This window comes from Agelaius phoeniceus, chromosome 3, assembly GCF_051311805.1.
Source record: "Agelaius phoeniceus isolate bAgePho1 chromosome 3, bAgePho1.hap1, whole genome shotgun sequence".
Taxonomy (NCBI): Eukaryota; Metazoa; Chordata; class Aves; order Passeriformes; family Icteridae; genus Agelaius; species Agelaius phoeniceus.
Genome location: NC_135267.1, coordinates 45,331,102 through 45,354,413, shown reverse-complemented (window position 1 = coordinate 45,354,413; position 23,312 = coordinate 45,331,102). Strand labels below are relative to the sequence as shown.

The 23,312-nt window shown below is 37.1% G+C and overlaps 1 protein-coding gene across 5 annotated transcripts in view; it reads left to right on the top strand.

Moving 5' to 3' along the window:
• Positions 1-21,640, top strand: part of CD2AP (CD2 associated protein) — a 76,698-nt gene extending 55,058 nt beyond the window's left edge. For 4 of the 5 annotated variants that reach the window (XM_077175156.1, XM_054629430.2, XM_077175155.1 and 1 more), the window contains 10 exons: positions 1,098-1,202; positions 3,543-3,579; positions 3,947-4,009; positions 7,308-7,467; positions 9,285-9,427; positions 15,595-15,710; positions 16,512-16,598; positions 17,199-17,383; positions 18,110-18,173; positions 19,317-21,640. In XM_077175156.1, the coding sequence (XP_077031271.1) occupies positions 1,098-1,202; positions 3,543-3,579; positions 3,947-4,009; positions 7,308-7,467; positions 9,285-9,427; positions 15,595-15,710; positions 16,512-16,598; positions 17,199-17,383; positions 18,110-18,173; positions 19,317-19,358 (1,002 nt within the window). In that variant the 3' untranslated portion in view covers positions 19,359-21,640. Of the gene's footprint in view, positions 1-1,097; positions 1,203-3,542; positions 3,580-3,946; positions 4,010-7,307; positions 7,468-9,284; positions 9,428-15,594; positions 15,711-16,511; positions 16,599-17,198; positions 17,384-18,109; positions 18,174-19,316 lie in introns of those variants that run through there. The other variant, XM_077175158.1, reaches the window with a different exon arrangement.
• The last annotated feature ends 1,672 nt before the right edge of the window (positions 21,641-23,312 follow it).

Genomic DNA, 23,312 nt, shown 5'->3' with positions numbered 1-23,312 from the left:
TGATTCTAAACAGAAAATAAACCTACCCATAATTAATTTCCCAGCACTATTCTGCAGTCTTTTGTTAGTTTATATGCTTGCCTATATTAAGAAATAATGACTTTCCTAAAAAAGTGGAAAGTTTAATCTTCAACTTTCGCTCAATTGCAGAAGAAGACTTAACACATTTTTCTTTATTAAAATTTTAATTCTATGGAATTAAGGGGTTGCTATTATGAGCATCATTGATCATAAGTACAGTGGAAATGAGTAGTTATGGAAGCCCTTTTGTAAAAACAGCAACCCTTGCCCCATCTTCACTCAATCTTCTGCCTCTCTGTCTTTTTAAACCAATTTATCCCAAGCACACACTGGTTCAAAGTGGAGCTAAGAAGAGTTGTGCAGACTGAGTGGCATCCCTGCCCATGGCAGGAGGTTTGAACTGGGGGATCCTTCAGGTCCCTTCAACCCAAACCATTGTAGGTTTCTGTGATTTTTTTGGATCTGAGGCACAGGGGAAAGCTGTTATTTATGCTGGTAAAGTGTAACATCATACTTTGTGTTATGGACAGAGGCCTTCATCCAGTGACATCACGTAATGGAGTTCTCTGCCACTGAATTAATTATCCAATACTGTATTTTCTTTTCTCATAGTGTGGTTATTTTTTCTCTCAGGGGGTATATTCTTCTGCTTCTTCACCCTTTTCAGACCAGTGGAGCTGATCCATCACATCAGAATCACTTTTATTTAGTAGAATTGTGCGTCATGCCAATAACATTTGGAGTATTTACTGAATAACTTGCTGGTCAAGGAAGCTGAGAAGATCAAATGTTGTGTGTTAGGTCTTAACTGGGTTTATGTACTTTCCTTCCCTTTGCAGATCTTATCCTTACACCCTTATCTTATATGATGTAATATAATTTCATCCTGCATTTTAGAAAACAAACAAAACCTGACCAAACCTGATCCAATCTGTAACTGTTTCCCCTTGTTAAGCTGGCCAATTTCAGACAAACAATTACTTTGTTATGAGTAAAAGGGAAGAAGCTGTTGTGTAACTGTATCTGGTCTGGGGAAGAGGTAAATACTGGTTGAAATGACCTGTTGTTTGTTTTAGGACACTGGAGAGCCCGGCTGGTGGAGAGGAGAGCTCAATGGTAAAGAAGGAGTCTTCCCAGATAACTTTGCTGTTCAAATACAAGAGTCTGATAAAGACTTCCCTGTAAGTTCTTACACCCATTGTTTAGTATCACAAAAAACTATTAATGAAAACGCAGAGAATAAAAGAGGTCACAGCACATTATGCTGCTTAAAATATTACAATTGTGGCAGTTTTAACTTTATCTTGACCTAGTTGTATAAAAGAAGAAAGATGAAAAGATTAATCTTTGTGTTTAACTTGTCCATAAATACTAAAGTGAGGCATGTTTTTTGAGATTAACTCTAATTAATGAGGATGATCAGGTCATTTAGAAAAGGATGTAGTTCTGAAAGCATGGTGTTACATGTTACTGATTACTAAATTAAACCCTTACTGTTTAGGAAGGAGATAAGCTGTTGGTTTTTTCCATCTCAAGTCCTTAAGTAACTGTAATTACAAAATGCTGATGACCCTTCTGGGTCTGATTGGGATTTTTCCATGTCAAAACTTGCAGTAGGCTGCAGTATAAGAAGGATATTTTTTGGGTAGGATTTAGAATTTTTTTTTCACCATCTTGTGTACTAATTTGTAGAAATTCATGTTTTCATGTGGTTCTCAATGATCTTATAATTTTGGTCCTCATTTTACAATGGGGTTTTTTTGTTGAGATTAGTGTGATGTTTTGGTTCTGTCACGTTTGTGTAGCAAAGATGGTTGTTTTAATTCCCAAATGTACATCAGCCCCAGGTGGAATGGATTCAGCTCCAGATCAGGAGTTATTAATTTATCATTTATCCTGAATTGCCTCACATACACAGAAACCTACCTACCCCCAGTCAGAATTTTCTTTACAGATGGATTCTCAGCTGTGCAAGGGTGGCATAAATGCCATAAAATACAAGAAGAGAGGGTAGGTAGGGTTGCTATTTCACAATACAAAGTTGTTTCCTACAGAGCGGGGGGCGAAACCATTCTTTTACCCTAAACAGCATTTCCCTGCTTTGATCCTTTATTCTGCTTTGTGCAATGTCTCAGCACAGGGATTCACCTTGCACTGAGCAGCTTTCAGGTTCAAGGCAATGGATGGCTGGTGATCATAATCAGCTATTTGATACTGACTTCATGAAAACACAGAGCAGAACTGTACAATGGCAAGTTGATGCTGAAGTCTGTTTAATTGTTTTTGGTACAGGCAGCAATGCTGCACAGCTGGATAATGTAGTTACTTTTTGGGAAGAAAGAAAATAGAATCTTGTTACTTAGGTACACTCGCTTTTGTGTCCTCTGAAACCAGAGAAAGAAATTGAATACGGGTTCTCCTGCTTGCTTAGTTACATTTCACATGTTAGAATAAAATCTTGTTGCATTAAAAAGAGCTTATTCAATAGCTGTAGGGGCACAGAAGTGAAATCCATCCATAGTAAATGTTTGAAAAATTCCCACTGCAGGGTGTTTTTGGAGGGGGTGTGTTACACAGAGCCTGTATGGTTTCAGCAGTACCTGTGTGAAGAACAAGTGGTTTTGTAGGCTTTTGTATCATTTTATCAGGGAATCTTGTCCTTAGTACAACCAGAAAGGCCCCTCTTCTAAAGCAATTTAATGAATCACATTCCAAGGATGAGTGGTTGGGATCTCTCCTGAAAGGAGGTGCCAGTCTCCTTTCAGCAGGACAGAGATTCAGCTTCCAAGTGTATCAGAAAGTGATGAATAACTGTTTCAAAATAGTAATTTCAATGTACAAAGTGTTGCATTATGATATTTTGGATATTTTGTACATTTTTAATGGCTGGCATAGTTTGTCCATCTCTCCCACTTAAGTATAATGGTAAGGGAGCTCAAATCAATGTTTTTGATGTAACTGCAGTCTTTGAGACAATTGCTGACAGCATCTATTAGTTTTTTCTTACACTTGTAATTTAAAAGTCAATTAATGGAAGCCATTCCTCTGATACTTAATTCAGAAATCTGTTTTTATTGAAAGTGAACATTTTTGGTTCAAAAAATTACCTGGTTACTCTTTTAAACTGGCATTGTACTAACGAAGATTGAGTTTTACATATTGAAATCAAAATGAGTGTGATCAGAGTAATTCTTTGGACTACAAAAGATGCAATTACTGGATTTAGGGTTTTTTTTCCCCTCTGTTTATGCACATTGCTGAAGCACTGATTTAATTTCAACAGACCTGAATTTTGTTCCTGAATTTTTATAATTGGTTGTCTGGGAGATATCAGAGGAATTGTTCCAGGTCTTTGTGTTTCCTGTCTGAATTGATTGCCTCCTTTGTGAAATACTTTAAAATCAGCTGGTAAACAAGCTCCACGTTACAGTATGCAAAACAAAACACAAATGAGGCTGTCTTGGATACAGAGAATATCTGCTTGCTTGCTTGACTTTGTTTTTTTCCCCTTCATTTTGCAGAAGCCAAAGAAACCTCCACCTCCAGTTAAAAGCCCAGGTATGTAGTACATGTCTGGTGGTCTGAGAAATACTAAATTGCAGAAGCAGTGTATGACTTCAAAAGAAAATTTAGAAGTAGTTTTTTATTTTTTAGTAATGCAGCCATAGTCACACCTTGAGCTTACTTTTCATACTTTATATATTTTGCTGTTGCTGTATATTTTTAAAATTATGATGGAGCCTACTTTGGAAACATTTTAACAATGGCTCAGAAAACCTTTTTCTGGGCTCAAGTGAGTGTTTGTAAATGGTATTACAGTCCTTGCAAAAGAGAAGACACAACTTGGCATTAGTTTTATTTTTAGTTAGTGACCAAGATAATTAAAGCTCTTTGAAAAATGTCTGTGGTTTGCATTTGCATTCAGCTTCAAGACCTGAATTGCCAGCTGGAGAGAAGAAATTCCTTCCTTTGAGGCCAGAAGAAAAAGGTAAGGACAGTTTTCTTCATAGTGACTTGGCTGCTCTGGCAATAGGGTCTCTGTTCAGGAGCCATCATACAGACTCCCTTGATACCATTTACTGAAGTTGTCAAGTCTGTGATGTTAAAAAATGTCTTTGGAGTGGTTAGAGGCTAAACTCTATTAAAATCTTTATTTCTTGTTATTATATGACATTCTGAAGATTGGTTATTGTATTGCACAGTAACATAGTTACTATTAAATTTCTGAAGGTGTAGTTCTGTGACAGTGGCTGCAGTTTTGAGCAGCAGTAGTAAGTTATTAGAAAGGCAAAAGTCAACTGCTGCAAAAATCAGTCTGGTCAGAAGTATTTTGAAAGAGCTACACAGAACAGATACAAGACTCCTTAGATAGATGTGACAGTCTCAGAAATGGAGATTTCTTATCCTGTTAATTCTTGCTATATTCCATATTTTCAATTTCCACTGAATTTGGAGACATTTACTACTTTATTCTTAAAATTTAAAGGATGTCTTTTTCCAGAGGCAAAGCTACTGTTGTCACCCAAACAGATTCTAAAAGGCTTCTTTCCATGTTTGAAAAAACTTGCCAAGTGAAAATGTTTGATTGTGTTTAAAAGTGAGAAGCTTAAACAAATGTGTTGGTTGGGCCTTGCAGAAGAAATCCTGCAGCTTAACCAAATTACAAAACCACTCTGTCCTGTGAATGGAGAACTGTGGCTGGCCAGCATTTCTACTAGTGTGGCTCCTGATGGGTTTCTTGGCTTCCTTGGGCAGTTTTTATAACCCCCATTTTAACAAGGCACCCTCTCAGGTATTGAATATGAAAAACACTTGTTAAAATCAGTTCTGTTTGTTCTGTATGTGAGAAAACAGTAATTTTTATCTGTTGGAGCAGTGTCTTCAGGTGTGAATTAAGATCAACTGTATGATTCCAGAAATGTTGATCTCCTGGCTCCTTTTATATACTACTAAACTGAAACCAGTTTAATTTTAAACTGGTTCTGTTTGGACTATAGTGTTAATCTTTGCATAGTTGAGCTCAACTGTTCATGGAGGAATATAGGAAAAAATATTGAGTGACACCATCCAAAAACACAGGAATGTGAAATCTTTTACAAAAAAAAATTACATAAGGTAGAGAACTCTTCTTTACTGAGCTACAGGGAATGAAGGAGGAAAAATTTGTTAAGGATTCAGTTGCAGATCAGGTCATAAGAATTAGTTTTTTAGATAGCACTAGTGTTTTACTGGAAGATATACCCATTTATCAGTGCTGTTGGACTTGTGGAAAAATAGCGCTGTTAATACTAGTAATTGAATCCGTTAAGTATGAAATTGTTCTGTAACTAGTTCTCAGAAAAAAAAAATTAATTGAGCAGCTCTAATCAGAAGCTATCAAACCATGTCATTTTTTTTATTCCTATTGGGAGACTAATCTGTCTTTAATTGCAATCAAAAATTGATCAAAAATTAGAGTTTCTGTGAGTGTTTCTGTATTTATAATGAAGGGCACTTAGTGGTGTCTGTAATGTAGAAATTTTTTCCCAGTGTAAATGTCTTCAGATTTCTATCTTCTATTTCCATTACTAACCTATTCATTTTTAGCCAACACTTTTTCATTGAGAAGCAAAATCCAAAAAAAGACATGTCATTTTGTCCAGCAGAAATGCCCAGTTTCTGTGTTCATGGTGAACCTCGGCCTTTGGTATTAACTTATTCCACTTAGCTATAGACATTTTTTATATTCGGATTTTGAGTGGGAGTATAGAAGGGAGAACTGAGAGATGAGAGTTCAGGAATAGGGTTTGATGACAGCAATTTTTCTGCCCTGTTTATGAACTCTCTTAAAAGCAAATTCTCGACTTGTGCTCAGCACAGCTTCAATAAAGCCGATTGATCTTGCACTTAGTGCTGGCTGGTGTCGGGTGTTAAAACTGGCAGTGTTGTGTGTTGGGTGGGGAGGCAGGAGTGGCTGCTGCTGCTGCTGATGTGCTGCTTTTCACAGGGCAGGCAGCCCCACCGTGTGGCAAATCCTTCCACTGCTTCAGCATCCTGTGCTCTTAGCTCCATGCTGAGACACTGCAGGGAGATGGCAGCCAGTTTTTCTCCTCCTGGTGTTCAAGTGTCCCAAAGCAGGAAGACAGTTCTGCCCCTGAGCAGTGCTTTTGGCAGAAGTGTCTCTAGGATCTGTTGGCTTCCCAATACTCCTGTGATAGAACATTGGCTTCTTCCTGTTTTGGGGTTGGAGGGGTGCTCAGTGCCTGCAGGACTTGTCCAAAGGGAATCAGCCCTAGACCTGGCAGTTCAGACACTTTGCTGGCATGGAGCTGAAGCAAATACCCAGCCCGGCTCCCAGGTCCATAGCATACATAAACAATTTACACCAGATCAATACGTGGTTAAAAGCAAATTGCAGAAGGGGAGGATGGGGAGAATCAAAGCTGAAGGTCACTCTCTCCATCCCAGTTTACTGATTTACTGCCCTATAAGGGCAGTAACTGTAAAGAACTGTAACCCTTTGCTGTAACCTAACAATTATTTTTTAGAATATTCAGTACTTAGTGTATACTGAGCTGTGGCATGGTTTTACAGGGAAAAGTAGGTTTGCTCAGGCTATCCAGCAAGGTAGAGTTAGGACACATGGGTTCAAACCTATTCAACTATTGCTTGTAAGGCAGCTTGAATTTTTCAGTGTCCTGTATGTTGTATGCCAGCTCCTCTGGACAGGATTCAGTTAGGTCATGTAGTCATTAAACAAATAAATAGGTTTTTTTTTGGTTTTTTTTGTTTTTTTTTTTTTATTATTATTCATACCTAATTTCCATCTCCTTGTAGGAAGGCAGACTTGAGATAAAATAAATTCAGCTATTCAGATAAAAATTAATTTCTCTCCTCCCCTTCGTCCATAGATAAATTATGCTGTTTGTGTGTGTAAGAAGTCTAGTTACAACAAAATAAAAACCCCTACCTCTTTAAAAGAAAATAAAATTAATTTGTAGAAAAGACAATGCAGTACATAGGCTTTTGGTTCTTAGCTGTCATTTGCAGGGCAATAATGTGAATCCATAATTTATTACTACTGTTTCATGTCAGTAGGAAGATTGATCTTACTCTTAGATAAATCTTTTTGAGCTCAGGTAAGTAATTTGTGTGTTTTGATAAGGTGTCATTTAAGACACTTGCATATGTATTTTTCATTTTGATCTTCAGAGAAGGCATTTCTGACAGCAAGTGCTTTCTAACTGATTAGCAGTGTAAGAATTCTAGACAATGTGGAGTTTTAAAAATGTGACTTCCTTTGTCAGATGAAAAAGGAGCTTTGGATCAGAAACCTTTGAAGCCACAAGCTCCTCAAGTACCACCCAAGAAGCCGATTCCTCCAAGCAAGACCAACAGCCTACTGAGAGCAGGGCTCCTGCACCCAAAACGTCCAGACAAACCTGGTTTGCCATCATCTGCATCCAAGTCAGTATGACTGAAACTGCAGGCACCAAGTATATTCAATTTGATTTGTTGTTTGATCTTCCCTCATGGATGAGTTGGGAAGAAATGTGTACTTTAAGGGTGAAAAGGATGCAAGGATAAGTTTTGCCTTATACCTACCATTGTCTTAGTTCTCCAAGTCTTTATGAAGGTGAACTTAGGCTTTTCAAATCCTTTGAGACATTGAATCCATCTCAGAGTCAGTATTAGAGCATAACTGACCATGGTGCAGATGAAATTGCTCATCTGATGGCTGCCGTAGCTACACTAACAAGGGTGGAATAAAAGAATGTGGGCATGGCCCTTGAGAATTATTACTGTGTTGAAAAAAACCCTGAAAGTTTGAGCTGCCTCAGTGTTCAAGGCTTGAGCACTTTGTATAGGGTAAGATAGATGGAAAGGAAGAACTGAGCACAGGTACCTGTGCTAAAGGTACTCACTGTGGTACTCATGTCTGCTCCTGGGGAAGGAAGCACTTATTACAGAACCACATTCAGATGCTCTACTCTTGAGCCTTCTCACTTGAGTTACTGGATAAACAGGTACAAATACTTCTTCTAGATCCACTTATTTTTTTTCCTCATGAGTTTGAAACTTCCACTAAAACTAATTTTGCATCCATACAGTCTCCCACACATAGAATTTTCCTTTCTGTCTCCACTGCAGCAGTTGCTAGGCCCTTACCCAGAAGTGTAAGCCAACAGCTGACTGGTGACTGTCCCTTTGGGATTTTGGCTTGAAAGAACCATGAGAAAGTGAGGTTGTGATACACTTGGCCTTGTGCAAATAAAGCTGCTACATCAAAGAGCTTGCACCTTAAATAACTTTTCAGTATGGAATTGTGTTATATTCACTTGGTATTTTGGAGGCTTTCCCAAGTAAAGATTATTTTTTTAAAACCACAAGTCATATTCTTTTCCAGCTTAGAAAATAATTGTTGTTCTAAAGGGATGCACATGTGCAGTTAAATAGGGGTCTGTAGTAAGCTGTGGGCTTTGATAACTGAAATCTTTAAATCTTAGAGATATTTAAATGTCTTAAAGTGTTTAGCATTGTTTTAGGAAGATCTGGCTGCTATCTCTTTTTCTACTGCAATAAAACTTTTACAGGCTTTGGGAGGTGAATTAATGAAAGGGGCACACTTTATATATGACATGTACAGGCCAACCAGATAATCAGGCCTGGTTAGCATGGGTTTGTGATGGCAAGAACTGTAAAGGAAAATGTTTCCTATTATTTTTTATTTATTTTGGTGGGAGTTGCACTGCTTTGGATTTTTTTCATTGTTGTTCTTGGGGTTTTTGTTGTCTGTGAATGATGTGAGCAGATATGGAAGGAATGCATAGTAGAACAAAAGCTACAAGGTGGCTTTTTCCATATCCAGCAAGAAATACCTTGTTCTTGTCAGCCCTTTTTCCTGTACAGGAAGTTTTCTTTCATGTCAAGGGGTCAATTTCTGAATTATTTCAAGAGGTATTAGTGAAAATATTATTCAGCTCAGCTGTTGTTTGAAGTGTAATATTTTGAATTGAAATGCCAAAGTATGTCCTAAAAGTTCTGGATTATTTTCACACGGGTTTTGTGCACATCTAGCAACTCTGCAAGAGATGGAACAGAAAAATTGGTTTTCATAGGAGTAAAATTGATCTCCAGAAACCTTGATTTTAAAACAAGACTTTAGAAAGTGATAAAATCTACCATAATTTTTCAGTTTGCTTCTAATTCTTGGTATTTTTCCCTTTTAAACTATTTCATCTCTTGACTAGGCAGGTTTTGTTTTTTTTTTTTTCTTACCACAGAACTAATGGAGAAGTTGTTACTCTTCGACCAAAATCTGAAGTTGAGCCAGTAGCAAAACCAAAGTTAGACTCTGAACCATTGCCACTCAGACCAAAATCAGTAGAGGTAGATTCACTTGTGGTAAAGAGCTCTAAAGAATCAGGTAAGAAAAGAAATATTCTTTTGTGCCTTTCTGTTTGGATTGCTGTGTTTTACAGGGCTGGAATAAGCTTTTTGATTGATTTACTCAAAATGCCACTGAGTGCATTTATGCCTGTGTATTTTTTTAGAAGTGCTGGAGGCAGCTGAAGGTAAGAGTCAGGAGGGGATGAGCAGATGTCAGCAGGGTATTTGCAGGTAGCTGCTGAGCTCTGGGTGGAAACAGTGGGTAGGAAGGGAGACAGAGATAATGGTTTGTCCTTCTAATTTGAAAGCTTGCTTTTTTTGCTGCCACTTTCATCTTGAGTTTTTATGAAGTTCTTTTCTTAATGGCTGGTTCAGTTTGTTCTGCTTTTGCAAGTCAGATAACTGCTTTTCTAGCTAACTTCAGAATTCTTGGCAATGCCATTACCTTTGGCCTCCTGTGATTTAGTTCAGAGCTATTCTAGATTTTGACTTTATCATACCTTAAATTGGGACCTTAAAAAAGCATGGAGCATTGTACATTTGAATACATGCTTATGGCTTTACTTAAAGCACCTTGAGCCAAACCTGGCATCTCCTTAATTCTAAATATATTCAGTAAAACCCTTGATACTGGTTAAAGCACCCACATTTAATGATCAGAACCTCTGAACTACTGTATTGATACCATTAGCCCTAGACTGACAGTGCAACTGATACCAGACCTCTGTGTGTCCCTTAGGCAGAGATCAGCTGCTGTGGGCATATTTTTCTAAACTCTTAATTATTTATATTTTAATGATTAACTACTTCAGAAAAAGCTGTAGTGAATTATACCTGCAGTGTTCATCTTACATATCTCAAATGCAACTTTTTGTCTCAGAAAAGATTTCAGTAATAATAAGTTTAAAAATAGTATAAATATGTATATTTTTAAGGCAAATTAAAATATTCTAGTTGTAGAATAGTTGGTCCAAAGTATAATAAATTCATCTGGAAGATAAAAATAATGCATTGAAAGAGCTGAAGCAGTTAAGGAATGGAAAAGAATACTCCTGACTTTTCTTTCATTGAGCATTTTAAAATATGCTTTTTAAGTGTAAATGCTTTATATGAGGAAAGGTTAATTCATGTATGTCTCTAATACAGAAGTTATGCTACTCAGGTTAGATTGTAGAAAAAAATTCTTTAATATGGAGGTGGTAAGGCCCTGGCACAGGTTGCCCAGAGAAGTTGTGGTTGCCCCAGCTCTGCAAGAGTCCACGGTCAGGTTGGATGGGGCTAGGAGCAGCCTGGAATAGTGGAAGGTGAAGATCCTGAAGTTCCCTTCCAACCCAAGCCATTCTATGATTATCAGCTTTCTAATTAGTATAATAAATTCTATGATTATCTCTGGGGTTGTGTTTGATGTGTTACTGTATAGCATAGTATCATTAAACTCAGGAAAAACTCCCTATGAAAACAGCTGGAATATCTTTTTGTTCCTTTACTTTCAGTTACCTTGAAATCTTTAATAACCAGAGTGACAACATAGTACCTGTGTTGTCAGGTGTTGTGTATATATATATATATATATATATATATATATATATATATATATATATATATATATATATATATATATACACAACACCTGACATGTATATACTGCAACTCAGAATATTCTGTGATAGAAAAAGAATAATTTTACACAGATTGTTTAAAAAAAAAAAATTTTTTTTGCTAACATAAGTTTTTACAGGCTTCTGGAGAAATTAAAGATTTTAATACCTAGGCAGGGCACAGGGGTACACAGTGTTCAGTTCAGTTGCATTTGGTGCACAGCAAGCAGAAGAGGCTCAGGCAGTTCACGTGGGGCTGCAGCACTGAGAAGGGTCAAGGAGCTGTAGTTGAAGGAGAGTTTCAGAAATCCTCTGTTTTGTCAAACTGACATTCCTTAAAACAATCTGCATAAGTCAGTCCTACTGCTCTTGTGAAAAGGGACTCATCCAAACTCCTGCCAGTAAAATGTAATGAATCTCATGCTCTAATTCTCTACATACTGTGCTGCTAAAGACCTGTGCAGCATACCCTGTGCAGCCAAGTCTATATTTAAAAAAAAAAAAAAAGATGTTGGGTCCTTATATAACTTCTAAGACTGTTTAACCCTACAATAACTAGAATAGGTATTAATAAAAGATGAGGGAAAATGGATGGCTGGGGCTGGCAACTGCTTTACCAGAGTCTTTATTTTTTATTTCTTCCCCCCCTCTTCAGTTTATGATCATGGGGTAGATGAATTGATGAATTTTTAGGATTTTTTTTTTTTTTTGAATTATGGGTCCTGCTTTTTTGCAACATAGCTTGACCATGAAGTGATGAAGTGAAGTTTAGATTGAGCCACTTTCAGTTCAGTGTAAGAAGCTGTAAATATTCTGTTATGAAAAAACCAACCCACCCCATGCCAAAATTGTCACCAGCTGTCAGATAAGGACAAATAATCAGAACCGTTTAGAAACATTGATCACATTGAAATAACTCCTCTTGAAGTTTTAATTGAAAAATTGCATAAATGTTTCTCTGTTTGATTAGAATCAAGTACTATAAAAGACTAAAGCTGTAATGCTGGCATGCTGAACATGTAAAGCAATTCTGTTTCTTCTACAAATGTTTCTTTTTCCTGCTTTGTAAAATAATTTTTTTGTTCAGAATCTTTTTCTAGACATTCCTCTCCTTGACTTTTCTTTCCAGATTTTGTTTCCTATCCTGTTTGCCATGTTTCCCTTCTTACGTGTCAGGAAATTACCCTACCCTTCTCCATTTTGGTAAGATAACAATCTCTAAGGAAATCCAAATGCTTTATTCCATACACATCCTCTTCCTAACATCGCGAATGTGGTTTTCAGTTGCAATTATTGGTACTAAAATTTTGGGGTTTCTATTAAAAATGCACTTTTTTTCTTTTGTTTGAATGCCTGTTTTCCTTAGCTGTTAAAGAAGTTACTTTAAGTAGGCTTTTCCTTTAGGAACTGGTGGGGACTAACAGTAAGAAAAAATTTATAGTTGAGCTGTTGATAAGCCAAACTTTGTGTTTGTTTGTAGTGAAATGTGTTCAGTACCTTTAGTACATCTGGTGTATGTAGGTTGAAGGCTTTATCATTCTGTACACACAAAGAACACAGTCATGAAGCTTCTGAGCACTTAAATATTTTATAGCTTATAGCTGTCCCCTGAATTTTTGGGGGCAAATCTCAGCAAGATGAGTAATATGAGAAAGGATGGCATCTTTTTACTCCACAGATTAATGTGAGTTCTTATCTTCTAAAATATTGAATGCATTTCACTTGTATCATGGGTATTTAAACCCCAGCCACATGAGATGGTGGAACCATGATTTCTTCAGCCACCCTTCAGCTTTGCTTCTTTTTGTGAAGGCTTTTTAAGACAAGCTGCTATGAATACACTTGAAACATTCACAAATCTTAACAAAGCCTCTCATTATTTGTGCCTGTCAAAGCTCCTAACAGCTCTGTGGTAGTTCTGTGGTAAGCTTGTAGAAGAGACATTTCTAATTGTCCATGCTATGTAACTTTAGGCTTAGTTCATCTTCTTAGAAAGGTGCTTTTGCTCAGTGAGAAACTCCTTTTCTTGACCCAGATTATCACCAGATGTGTGGTATTGCTCTTTTGGCACTATGATGGGATTTCCTTCAACAATTGCTGACAGGCTGTCTGTAAGAATCCTATTTGGTAAATCATTTTATTGATTGAAACGGGCGTAGACTGTGAACTTTCAATGGATTTCATCAGTAAACCCCTTAAGCCTGCAGTAAAACCAATCAGCCTACCACCACCACCACCAAAAAGCCCAAACCCCAATCTCCACCAACCTGTGTTTTAATTTCTTCCCTTTACCAAAGCAATAAATTGGAAAAGTAAAAACAAAAATTGAAGTAGAGTCAGAATTCCCTCTTACTGGAATCTTCTGGCAATCAGTCTTAATGTTGAACAATTTTCTCAGGCATAACAAATTCCTTTAGAAGATGTTAGAAATGTGGAAAAAGTCCTTGGCTTTTGTATCATCCCACTATCTATATTTAAATAGTACACAGTTCAGGACTCTAGCAGTCTTCAAGCCTTGTCAAATATTGTGATTTTTTTTTTCAAACTTTACATTTTTCTTAATATATTTTTAATATGTTTAATATGCCTGATGTTTACTATTCATGGAGACAGGACTGGCATTACAATCATAATAGCAACTAAATTTATAATTCTTACTTAAATTTCTTGCAAAATGATTTGTCATTTCTGTGGAATAACAAAAGAAGGATCATTTAAAGTCAGAAATTAGGGAGATGATGGGAAAAAGGCATGAAAGTTTTTCTTGTTACCTTTTTAATGATACCTAACTAATATAAATCCTAATTTGACCTTTGGCAGCCTGGTCTAGGGGAACGTGTCCCTGCCCATGGCAGGGGCTCGAACAGGGGGATCTTTAAGGTCCCTTCCAGCTCAAACCCCTTTGTGATTCTGACAGCTTTGTACTCTGGGATTACTGAGAATTGAGTAAAGGCCATGCAATGACCCTATGGTCACTGTTGCTTGCAGTGTATTAAAGGAAATATTTTATTGGCACAGACTAGAACAGAAATCCCTTTTCATTTATTTCTCCCTCATCCTCTTTTCCGTCAGCTGCTTGCCATTCATCACTCTTCTGTTTCTTCTTTCTTTTTTTTTCTCCCCTGCTTGTTTAACTGCAGGTGTGATTGCATGTTTACACAAGACTGTCTTGACATTCTCTTGAATAGAAGTAAAAAGCAGCAAAACTGATTGGTAACCATGCTATAAAGGAATGGGTGATGAAGTAGGTCTGGTCAGGGCTATCCAAAGGAGCTGAATCTTCTAAGGCCTTCAAGGATATTCATGCAGAGAACAGATTAAAATCAATTAAACATTCAGTGGAAAACTTAGTACCTACTTAGTACCTACAGGTATAAAATAGCTTTGACAATGTGTGAGTAAAACTTGGGTTAATCGGATGATTTTAAGACATCCAGACACTGAAGGAGTATGAATGGTCTGGCTCAGTGTACCCAAGGCTTTTTTCTTATCTGACCTTTAATGGGAATGCAGGAAAAGAGATATCATAGGTTCTATTTGCTAAATCATAATGTCAAGGAAGAATCAGAGGTCATGAAAAAAATCAAACCCAAAATCTTGAATGTTGTTTATGGTGCCTGTAATAAATACTGTGTGGTATTTAAGTTAGTCTATAGACTTTAGTTTATAAACTAAGTGATGTATTTGGGTTGTAAATGATATATAATAACTGTAATCTCATGTCAATGCTTAAATAAAAACCACCACTCAATCTCACAAAACATCTGTGGCAGGTAAGTATACTTACTTTTGTGGAGAAAAGGCCAAGTCCTGTTGTTACTTAGGTGAAATACCTACGTTACTAAGACTAGTTGTGGTCAGTTCTTCTATTATCAACTTTTTTCCTGAAGTTGCCTGTTCCCAGAGGATGTAAAGCATTTCTGCTGATCTGACAGAGAGAGTTTTCCTAGAGGTGTGAGCATAAAGAGCCTAATGAGCAAAGAGATCTGTGTGATTGAATAAAGTACAAGAGAGGAGTTTTGAAGTGTTTTATTAAAGTCTTTATGAAGTTGTGTATTATCTTTAGGTACTGGACATGAAAAAAACTACCCTGCACAGACATAGGTGCAGTTAATGTCTTGTTAGCTTTCACCAATATGTGGAGTACACCAGTATGTAATTTACCATTTTGCTTTTATTTTTGTCTTAGTCACTAAACTTGCATTTTTATGCTTTTCATGTGACAAGAAGTCAAGTTCAGTGACAAGAAAATATACTCTCAAGTAGTTGAATATGGCAGTTCTTAGAAAAAGTAATAAATATATTTTCTGCAGATGCTGCCATGTTGCTAAAGCATTTCTTCTGTTCACACAAATTAACTTGAATTTAAGTCCTAGTTGAATTAATCCTTATGTTTTTTTCAAGTGGGGAAAATAGAGTTTCCCAGATATGTCAAAGTCATGCAGGTGTTTCAGATACCTCATGTGTCGTATAGGCTGAAAATCCTCAAAACAACAAGAATTCTGATAATTCTTTTTTTGTGTCTCAAGTTAAAAAAAAAGTGATAAAAAGAACTCAGCAAAACTTTCTGGTCTTGATGGTGGTCTCTGTTTTCCTCTTTTTGTAGATCTGTTAAGCTTTGATGATGTCATAGCTACCTCAGATAATCTGTCACACCCAACTGCGAACCGGCCCAAGATGCCTGGTAGGAGGCTGCCTTCCCGTTTCAATAGCAGTAGTCCTGTGAGTATTTTGGGGATGTTCTCCTAGTAGGGAACTAAAAACTGGCTTCCCAGGAAACAGGACTACACTGGGGAACAGTCTTTTGAGCCAGGGCAAAATGCTGCAGGGGCTCAGTTCCTGTAGGTTTGTGTGCAGGGATCCATGCCCAGCAGGGAAGTGAATGTCAGAGAAACAACTGGAACTGTGTTGCAGCTGAAGGAGTGTTTCTGTTTCACGGGGTGTTGCTGCAGGAAATGCTCAGCTCTTCTGGCCTCACTGATGGTGCAATAAGTGTTGTACATACACACAGCTCTGAAACTGTCTGTAGTGACTTTGACAATTGGCCACTATAAATTTGTAATTTAATGCTGCTGTAACAGGGGGATTATGATCTTAGTGCTGATGTGAGGTTGTCAGATAATGAGAAGCAGGTGGTGCAGAGTCCTTGAAATCACTTTTTCTCACTGGATGTTGCATAGTTATGCCAGTTACCATCTACAGTTACTGCCCATTTGTGTTTTGTGGAAGAACCTACAGGCTCCCCAAAGTGTCACAGACTTAAGTATTGCAAATATGCTTGAAAATCCTGCCCAAGATTCCTGTGTTTGATTTAAGTTCAGCTCAATGTGGGGAAGGAAAGTTCTGACTGTCAGGGACAGAAAAGTTTGATAGTGTAGCAATTTAACTTTTGTTACTTGGTTTTCCCCTTTACTATTGCATTTTTAGAAACACATGAAAGTCTTTTTTCCTTTTTTTAATTTACTTTTAATTTTTTTTGTTTTAATTCTGAAAACTTTTCAATCCTTATGACTGGTTTACCAGGCAAGTCAAAATGTGGGTCCAGAAAAAATTTTGAAGGTGCAGAAAGAAGAAGAAAGTGCCAAACCAAAGCCAGCTGAAACAAAGAAGGTATGATGCTACCAAGGAGCCAGAGGAGTACCAGGCAGCTTGGTGTTCTGTTCATCCTGTTTGCATTTCCAGTACAGGTTCATGAAACCATCTGAATGCCAGTGCTTGTAGTTGAGTACAAGTGAGCTCAGTCATAGTAAGAAATTTAGTACTGAAGTTCATTTATACTTACAAAGTGCATGAGTTCTGATGAGAACTGCTGTATCAGGTGGTATTTCCCAAATAAGTTCCATATCTGCTCAGCCTTCAGTCTCCTGACAGACAGAATAACAGCAGATCAGCAGGGTGCACAAAAGTTTGTTTATAACGATCCAGTGGAATCCATTAAATCACTTTTTTTTTAAGTGAAGGGGACTGAAATGTAAGTACTTTCTTTAGTGATTACAGGGCCCTCAGGTAAATCCTTAATTAAGAGCTGTATAAAGTAACTATCTCATATACTCCAGTAATCCATTCAAACTGGACTTTTTTTTTACCTTTTAGGTAGAAAATTAAGGGAACTTATGCACATTTAGCTCCCATCCTGGTACAACCTGTGTGCTGTAAGCATTCAGTTCATAAAGATTTCACTTCTTACCTTTCTGCCAATTTATTTTTTAGCCATCTGCATTCAGCCCACTGATCCCATCTTCATCTCAGAGACCAAGCTCTGTCATACTCGACTTTTTACCTGGAGACCTCCAACTGAAAGGAGAAACATATGAGGAAAAAATTTCTGTGGAAGAACTCAGGACTCAGATTAATGATTTAATGGGTTTAGTAGATGCCCTGAAGAAAGAGCATGGGTAAATATTTCCTTTGTCAATCTGAAAGGGCTTATATAGACATCTTATAAATGTCGTTAATGCCAAACTTTAAATTAAGAAAGGTATCCTCTGCTAATAACATTAATACATAAATTCAGGTATTTTCTATTTAAATTAATCTTACTAAATGTCCTGAATACGTACAAATTTGATGTCAGAGTAGTTTTGTAATTTGTACACATTTTTTCCCTCCTACTTTGCACTCCTGCATCCATTACATCTTTTTGAAAGTATTTCTTTAACAGTTTGTGCTTTCTTTGTAAGGAAAACTAGTTAATTTTTTGGGGTAATGACATAAGTACATGGTGCAGACCTTGTGTAACACTCTGCAAAAGTACTTGCAGTATTGACATGACTTATATTCTAAGTAATTTATTCTGTGTGTAGAAGTAGCTGTGTTATTTTAGGTTATTTTAGCTTGAATTCAACTTTAAATATTAAATTAACAGCACAAACATTTAAGTAGCTTCCTTAAAATTGGGATTAAAAAATTAGGGAGAGGTGAAAAGCAGTAGGTAAGAAGTGTTGAGTGATGGTGGAAACTTGTGGTCCAACAGATATGAGTAACAATTCACAGGTGGGCATGTGCCTTGTTTTGTGAATCCCACTTGTAAAATTTAAACAAGGCCTCTGCATCCTGTCCTCAGTAATGTGAAGTTTCTTTTTCTCCCTTCTCACTTCTGTTTCCATCTTAACTACTTTTAGGAGAGAACTGGAAAAACTAAAGAAGGATTTGGAAGAAGAGAAGCTGTTGCGAAGCAATCTGGAGGTAATGTTACCACTTTGGGAGGGCATGGGGAGTTCAGGGGTTGTGTAGGCTTTGTTCTGGGATTTGATGTCACAGGAAAGTCTTAACAAACCTGTTCAGTCTCTTTTTGTGTTGCTGTTTTATTTTGTGATTGAATGAATGCCTCATGAGGCATTTGGATGCATAGAGAAGATCCAAGTTCAGCTTTCTTTTTCTGGAATATTATTTGTAACAATCAGTGTGGGGGTTGGGGTGGCAGTTCAGTTTAGTGCTGTTGGGTTCTGCTCTTTTCTAGAAATATGTCCAACTGGACAACTTCCAGGAGACACAGTTAATACTTTGCATGTATAAGATTGAAAGTCCTATTTAATTTAAGTAATCAAAAGAAAAACAAAAGTAAACTTCTCTGCATTTTTGATTAATTGTTTAAATATTAAGTATGGATGATTTGCCAAAAGAACAGAATGCATCTGAAAAAATTCCTGATGAATGAATGCCACTCCTCAATTTACTGATGAAGAACACTACCTGCATTGCAGTATGATGCCATTAGGTAGTTAATAGTATGAGCTCATTGTAGGAAATTATTTCAGTCTGGTACAAAAGGACATTTTATTTGTGAAATAGTACATCTTGCTGGCTACAAAGCTACTTGAAACACATGAGAGAAACTTCTGGTGAGTCTCTCTTTAATGTGACTCTAAAGCAATCAAGGTGCCTTAAATATGCAGTAGAGATGAAGAGGATGTAACTCTAGGTGTCCTCTAAGTCCATGTCAAGAAATACAAATTAATCCAGGCAGTGTTCTGCATGAAAGGGGTGGTGCAGCATTACATGGGGACCTGTCAGGTGATTGCATAACCCAGCTTTGACTTCTTTTTTCAGAGAGAGTTTATCCCGACAAACTGATTTATCAATCAGATTTTTTTTTAATTTTAAAAAGATTGTACCAGAACTGTTGTGAAATTTTTAATTCTTTTAAATTCCTGGTTTTTTAGCAATATGGTGGTACAAAATCAACTTTAAATACTGTACTGTCAAGTGCTTCTATGGTGTAATACTTAAGTGTCTTTGAAATGTAAAGGTTATAACTTTGGTGGAAGCTCTGAAGATTTTATAGCTACTTTAATAATGACTTTCTTTTCAAAATGTTTGTTTTTTCAGCTTGAAATAGAAAAATTGAAGAAAGCAGTGATGTCTACATGAGACAGCTATGGACTCAATGTTTTTAACTTGCCAGGAATTCAAAGCTGAACACAAGGAGAACTGACTCTTATTTCATTATAATGGATGCTCTGGTGTTCTACAGTCTTAAAGAAAAAATATAATAAAAAAAAAAAGGAATATAGTCTTATATTCAGAGAGATAAGAAAACAAAAAAGAATAATGGTGTAATTTTTTTGCCAATATAAAAGAGGCCTTATTTCTTACTGTGCTGGAATTGCAGACCTTATTTTTTTGGTTTGCTTGAAAATACTACTGAATCTGTATAGAAAGGAGAGGGAATTCTTAATAGATTTTTATTGAATACCTGTAGCTTAATTTTTAAAGAGATCTATACTATAAATAGGGTGATCTGTCTTTGCAACTAATCTGTAAAATAGTCTGTTGGAAGGGATGGAATGACTGTATTGTAATTGTAGTCACCACTTTTCCCCTACATGCAAAAGGGAATATATAATATTTGTATAATTTTGGCAGTCTTACCCAGGGTTATGCTGTTGTGCCTGTCTGCAGTGAGAATACTCAACTTATGAACAGCATAGTCTGAATAATGAGATAGGAATTTGTTAGTGCAATGAAGCAGGTGAAACTCCTATGCATTGTAGAAAGATTGAATGATCTAATTCCAGTAGTTTAGCAGAACGGTTTGTCACTTGCACTATTGGATTAAAAAGGGATTTAAGACTTAATTGTGAAATCATGACAAGATTAACTGTTAAACCACAAAATGCAAGGAATACAGAAACAAAGCGAGGGTCCAGTCTCAACTCAACCTGTTGTGCCTAAAATATTACAGTGTAGAGGATGAAAGAGTAAACCTTAAGTCACAGCATCTGTACTTCTGTGTTTCTGAAGTCATCAGTCTTTCTAGTGGTTCAAGTATGCATCTTGATTTGTTTTTACAATAGTCAGGTTTTGTTTATAATATATCTCCAAATAAATCCCTTTGGAACTTTGATACTCTCAAAAGCTCTCAATATTTATATATTTATGCCATAAACTTTCTCAGTATATTGCGTACCTCTAAACTTAGTAACATCTTTGTATTTTAATAAGTGATTGGAACAATTGCTTTGACATCATTGTGCTGGTGTCCAAGATGGTGTCTTTACTTTATGGAAAAGAAGTTGAGGTCTTGTGGATTACCATTATCTTTAACCCCTGGGCTCAAAACTTGCACCAGAACAATACACAAATAATATGCAAAGTGATGGGAGGCAATGGTATTTATTGATGTGTTTGTCTGATTAAAGAATTAAAAAACATACAGCTTTAGAAAGCCAGTCAAATTCATTAGTTCTGTTAATCAGCTCATCTCCTTTAGGTCTGCTGTAACTTAAAAGACAAAAACATGCCTCATAGTTTGGCAACTTCACCAATAAAAGAAAGTAATTCAGCTTCTCTTCATGGGAGTAGTCATAAATCTAGTAATTATTCAGTGTGTCACTTGTTGAAGTGACATGGAAGTATTACTTTTTGAGAGTAATCCCACACCATGAAATTCTTCTACAGTTTGTGTCATCAAATACAAATGTCAAAAAGTTAATTGGGGAATGTTTGTCCACTACTGATTCAAATAGTTCGTGAAATCTCATTGAAATCTATTCAATACACTATGCAGGTATGGAGTAATATTTGCTAGTCAAATTGCTAGTAAGCTGATTTACTCTTAATGCTTTTAACCTTGAATTGCCCAAGTGCATCACAAATGAATTGAGGAATCATGTGCTGTCAACAGACACTAAACTCCTGCCTGGAATTCATGCCTGTAGAGCAGGTGATGAAAAACAAGAATTGAGCCTAATGGAGGACCCAATTTTGTTATACAAGCTCTTCACTGTGATTGGAGCATGAAACAAATCTTGGAAGGGGTTGCTCTGCAGAAATTGTGCCTGTGTGTGAGCTTGCAGAGGATGAACAGAGCAAGACAATCAGCTAAAGCCACAAATGAGAGGTGTTTGTTATTTAATGGCCTTTGTTCGCTCTAGCAATAAATGACCCAAGTGCAATGACTTGATTTAATAAACCCTCCTTTAAAAGTCGCTGCTATGAGTATTTGTAGCCGTAAGGAAGTTGCCCTGATGTGTGTCTGTCTTGTCTTCAGCTAGTGTTACATACTGGAGTGGAGGGGGAGAGGGTAATGGTTTTGAGACATTCCACAGTACAAGTTCCTAAGAGCAGTGTGCTTCACTGACTTGTCTACCGGTGCTGTAAAATGATGCATGCTATCCAAACTCAGCAAATAAAATGAGTATAAAAACCTCTTCAGGCATCTGCTCAATTCTGTTCAGGATTGTTTTGTATGCCCTTAAATTCTTTTCAAGGAGGAGTGGGGGGGGGGGTGGAAGCAAAGTATTTATAATAGACCCCTTTAAAGTTTTCAGATTTCCATTATCTCACTGGGATGCTCTGGCTCCTGACTATCAGTGGTTTAGGATCCTTACAGTTGGAAAGCTCTGTTTTCCTTTGCAAATGTAACTGGGAATTTTTAACTTTAACTTTTCAGGATCTATTCATTCCCCCCATTTTTTCCTCTTGGCCCATATTGAACTAACCTTACTCTGCATCTTCAGAGGCTTTATTTAAGATCCCTATTGCCAGTCAGTAACATGGATAAATGCATGTTTGAATCCCTTCTTAAGTATATAGTGAAAACTGAAAACTGAGGGTATGGCATGTTTAATAGGGATATGGAAGGGGGAAAAGGCACATAAAGAATGAAACAGCAGAAGGGCATTTTTAAACTGCCAGGTTTTCATTTAATCTTAAGATTCTCTAAAAATCTTTTGGTAGTACAGAAGGTATAGTTTAAAAAAGCAAAATTACAGGTGTACTTGATTTTTTTCCACAAAGATGATTTTTTTTTTCATTAATATTCATGGAAGTGAATTTCTGATGGAAACCTGTGGTTATTGCAAGGTTTGAATTGTATAGCAAAGTATCTGTTGAACTTTTAAATAAATACCTTGTATTCATTAAGATAGCACAAGTCTGTTGTTACCTCTTTCCAAAGGAAATGGTAAACCTAGGTTCACACAGCTGCCTTTTGGCTGCTCTAAAAGTTACCTGAGATGTTTCTGATCTCTGAGAAAGCAGTTGATGAGCACAGCTGGTTGCAGATCTTGGGTAACTGGATTTTGCAGGAGCTGAGAAGACAAACCCCTCCCTGCATGTGCCTGAGGAATGCAAACAACCCCAACCAGCTTGTAAAGCATCAGACTGATGCTGCTGGGGTCAGGGTTTGGAGTGCCTCTTTGTTGAGTATCATGGTTTCAATCTCTTTCCAAGCCCCCTGGGAGCCCAGGTTGACACAGCTTCCTTCTGGGAGAAGCGTGTGGGTGTCTGAGGGCTGCAGGATGCTGGGCTTTGTGTCCTTCAGAGAACTCTTGATGTTGAGGAGGTGTTGAGAATCAAGGGCCATTCAGTTTTGCCATCGCAGTAAAGGTTCAGGGAGTGTGTAGAAGCACAGCTCCAAGACATGGGCAAGAAGCTTTCTGAAACCTGTCCATACCTTGACGTGATTTGGTTTTTAGCATTTCTTACTATAAAGTATTTTTCTAATTGATCTCTGTCTGTATTGTATCAAATTGTATCAATTTCACCTTCCCAGGTGGGTTCTGTTGGCTGTGCTTGATTGTGCCTGGCTAAATTCCTACTCGATCCTGATGTGAGGCTGGCTGTATCACAGCAGAACAGTAAATAATACCTGTCTTTAGGTTAAAACTGTAGACATGCCTGTAACTGAGGACTGGCTGGAGTTGTGACAGCAGACAAAATGACAGGAAACCCCATAAGCTCCTGATGAACACATTGCAGGAATGTAGAAAAAAAAAATCAGTGACCAGAGATCTTCCAAGTCAGCCCTGTGTGAAGGAGTGTTAGGAATTGCTCTTCTGTAGTGATAAACTACTTGCTGTACATTTCTGACTATTGGAA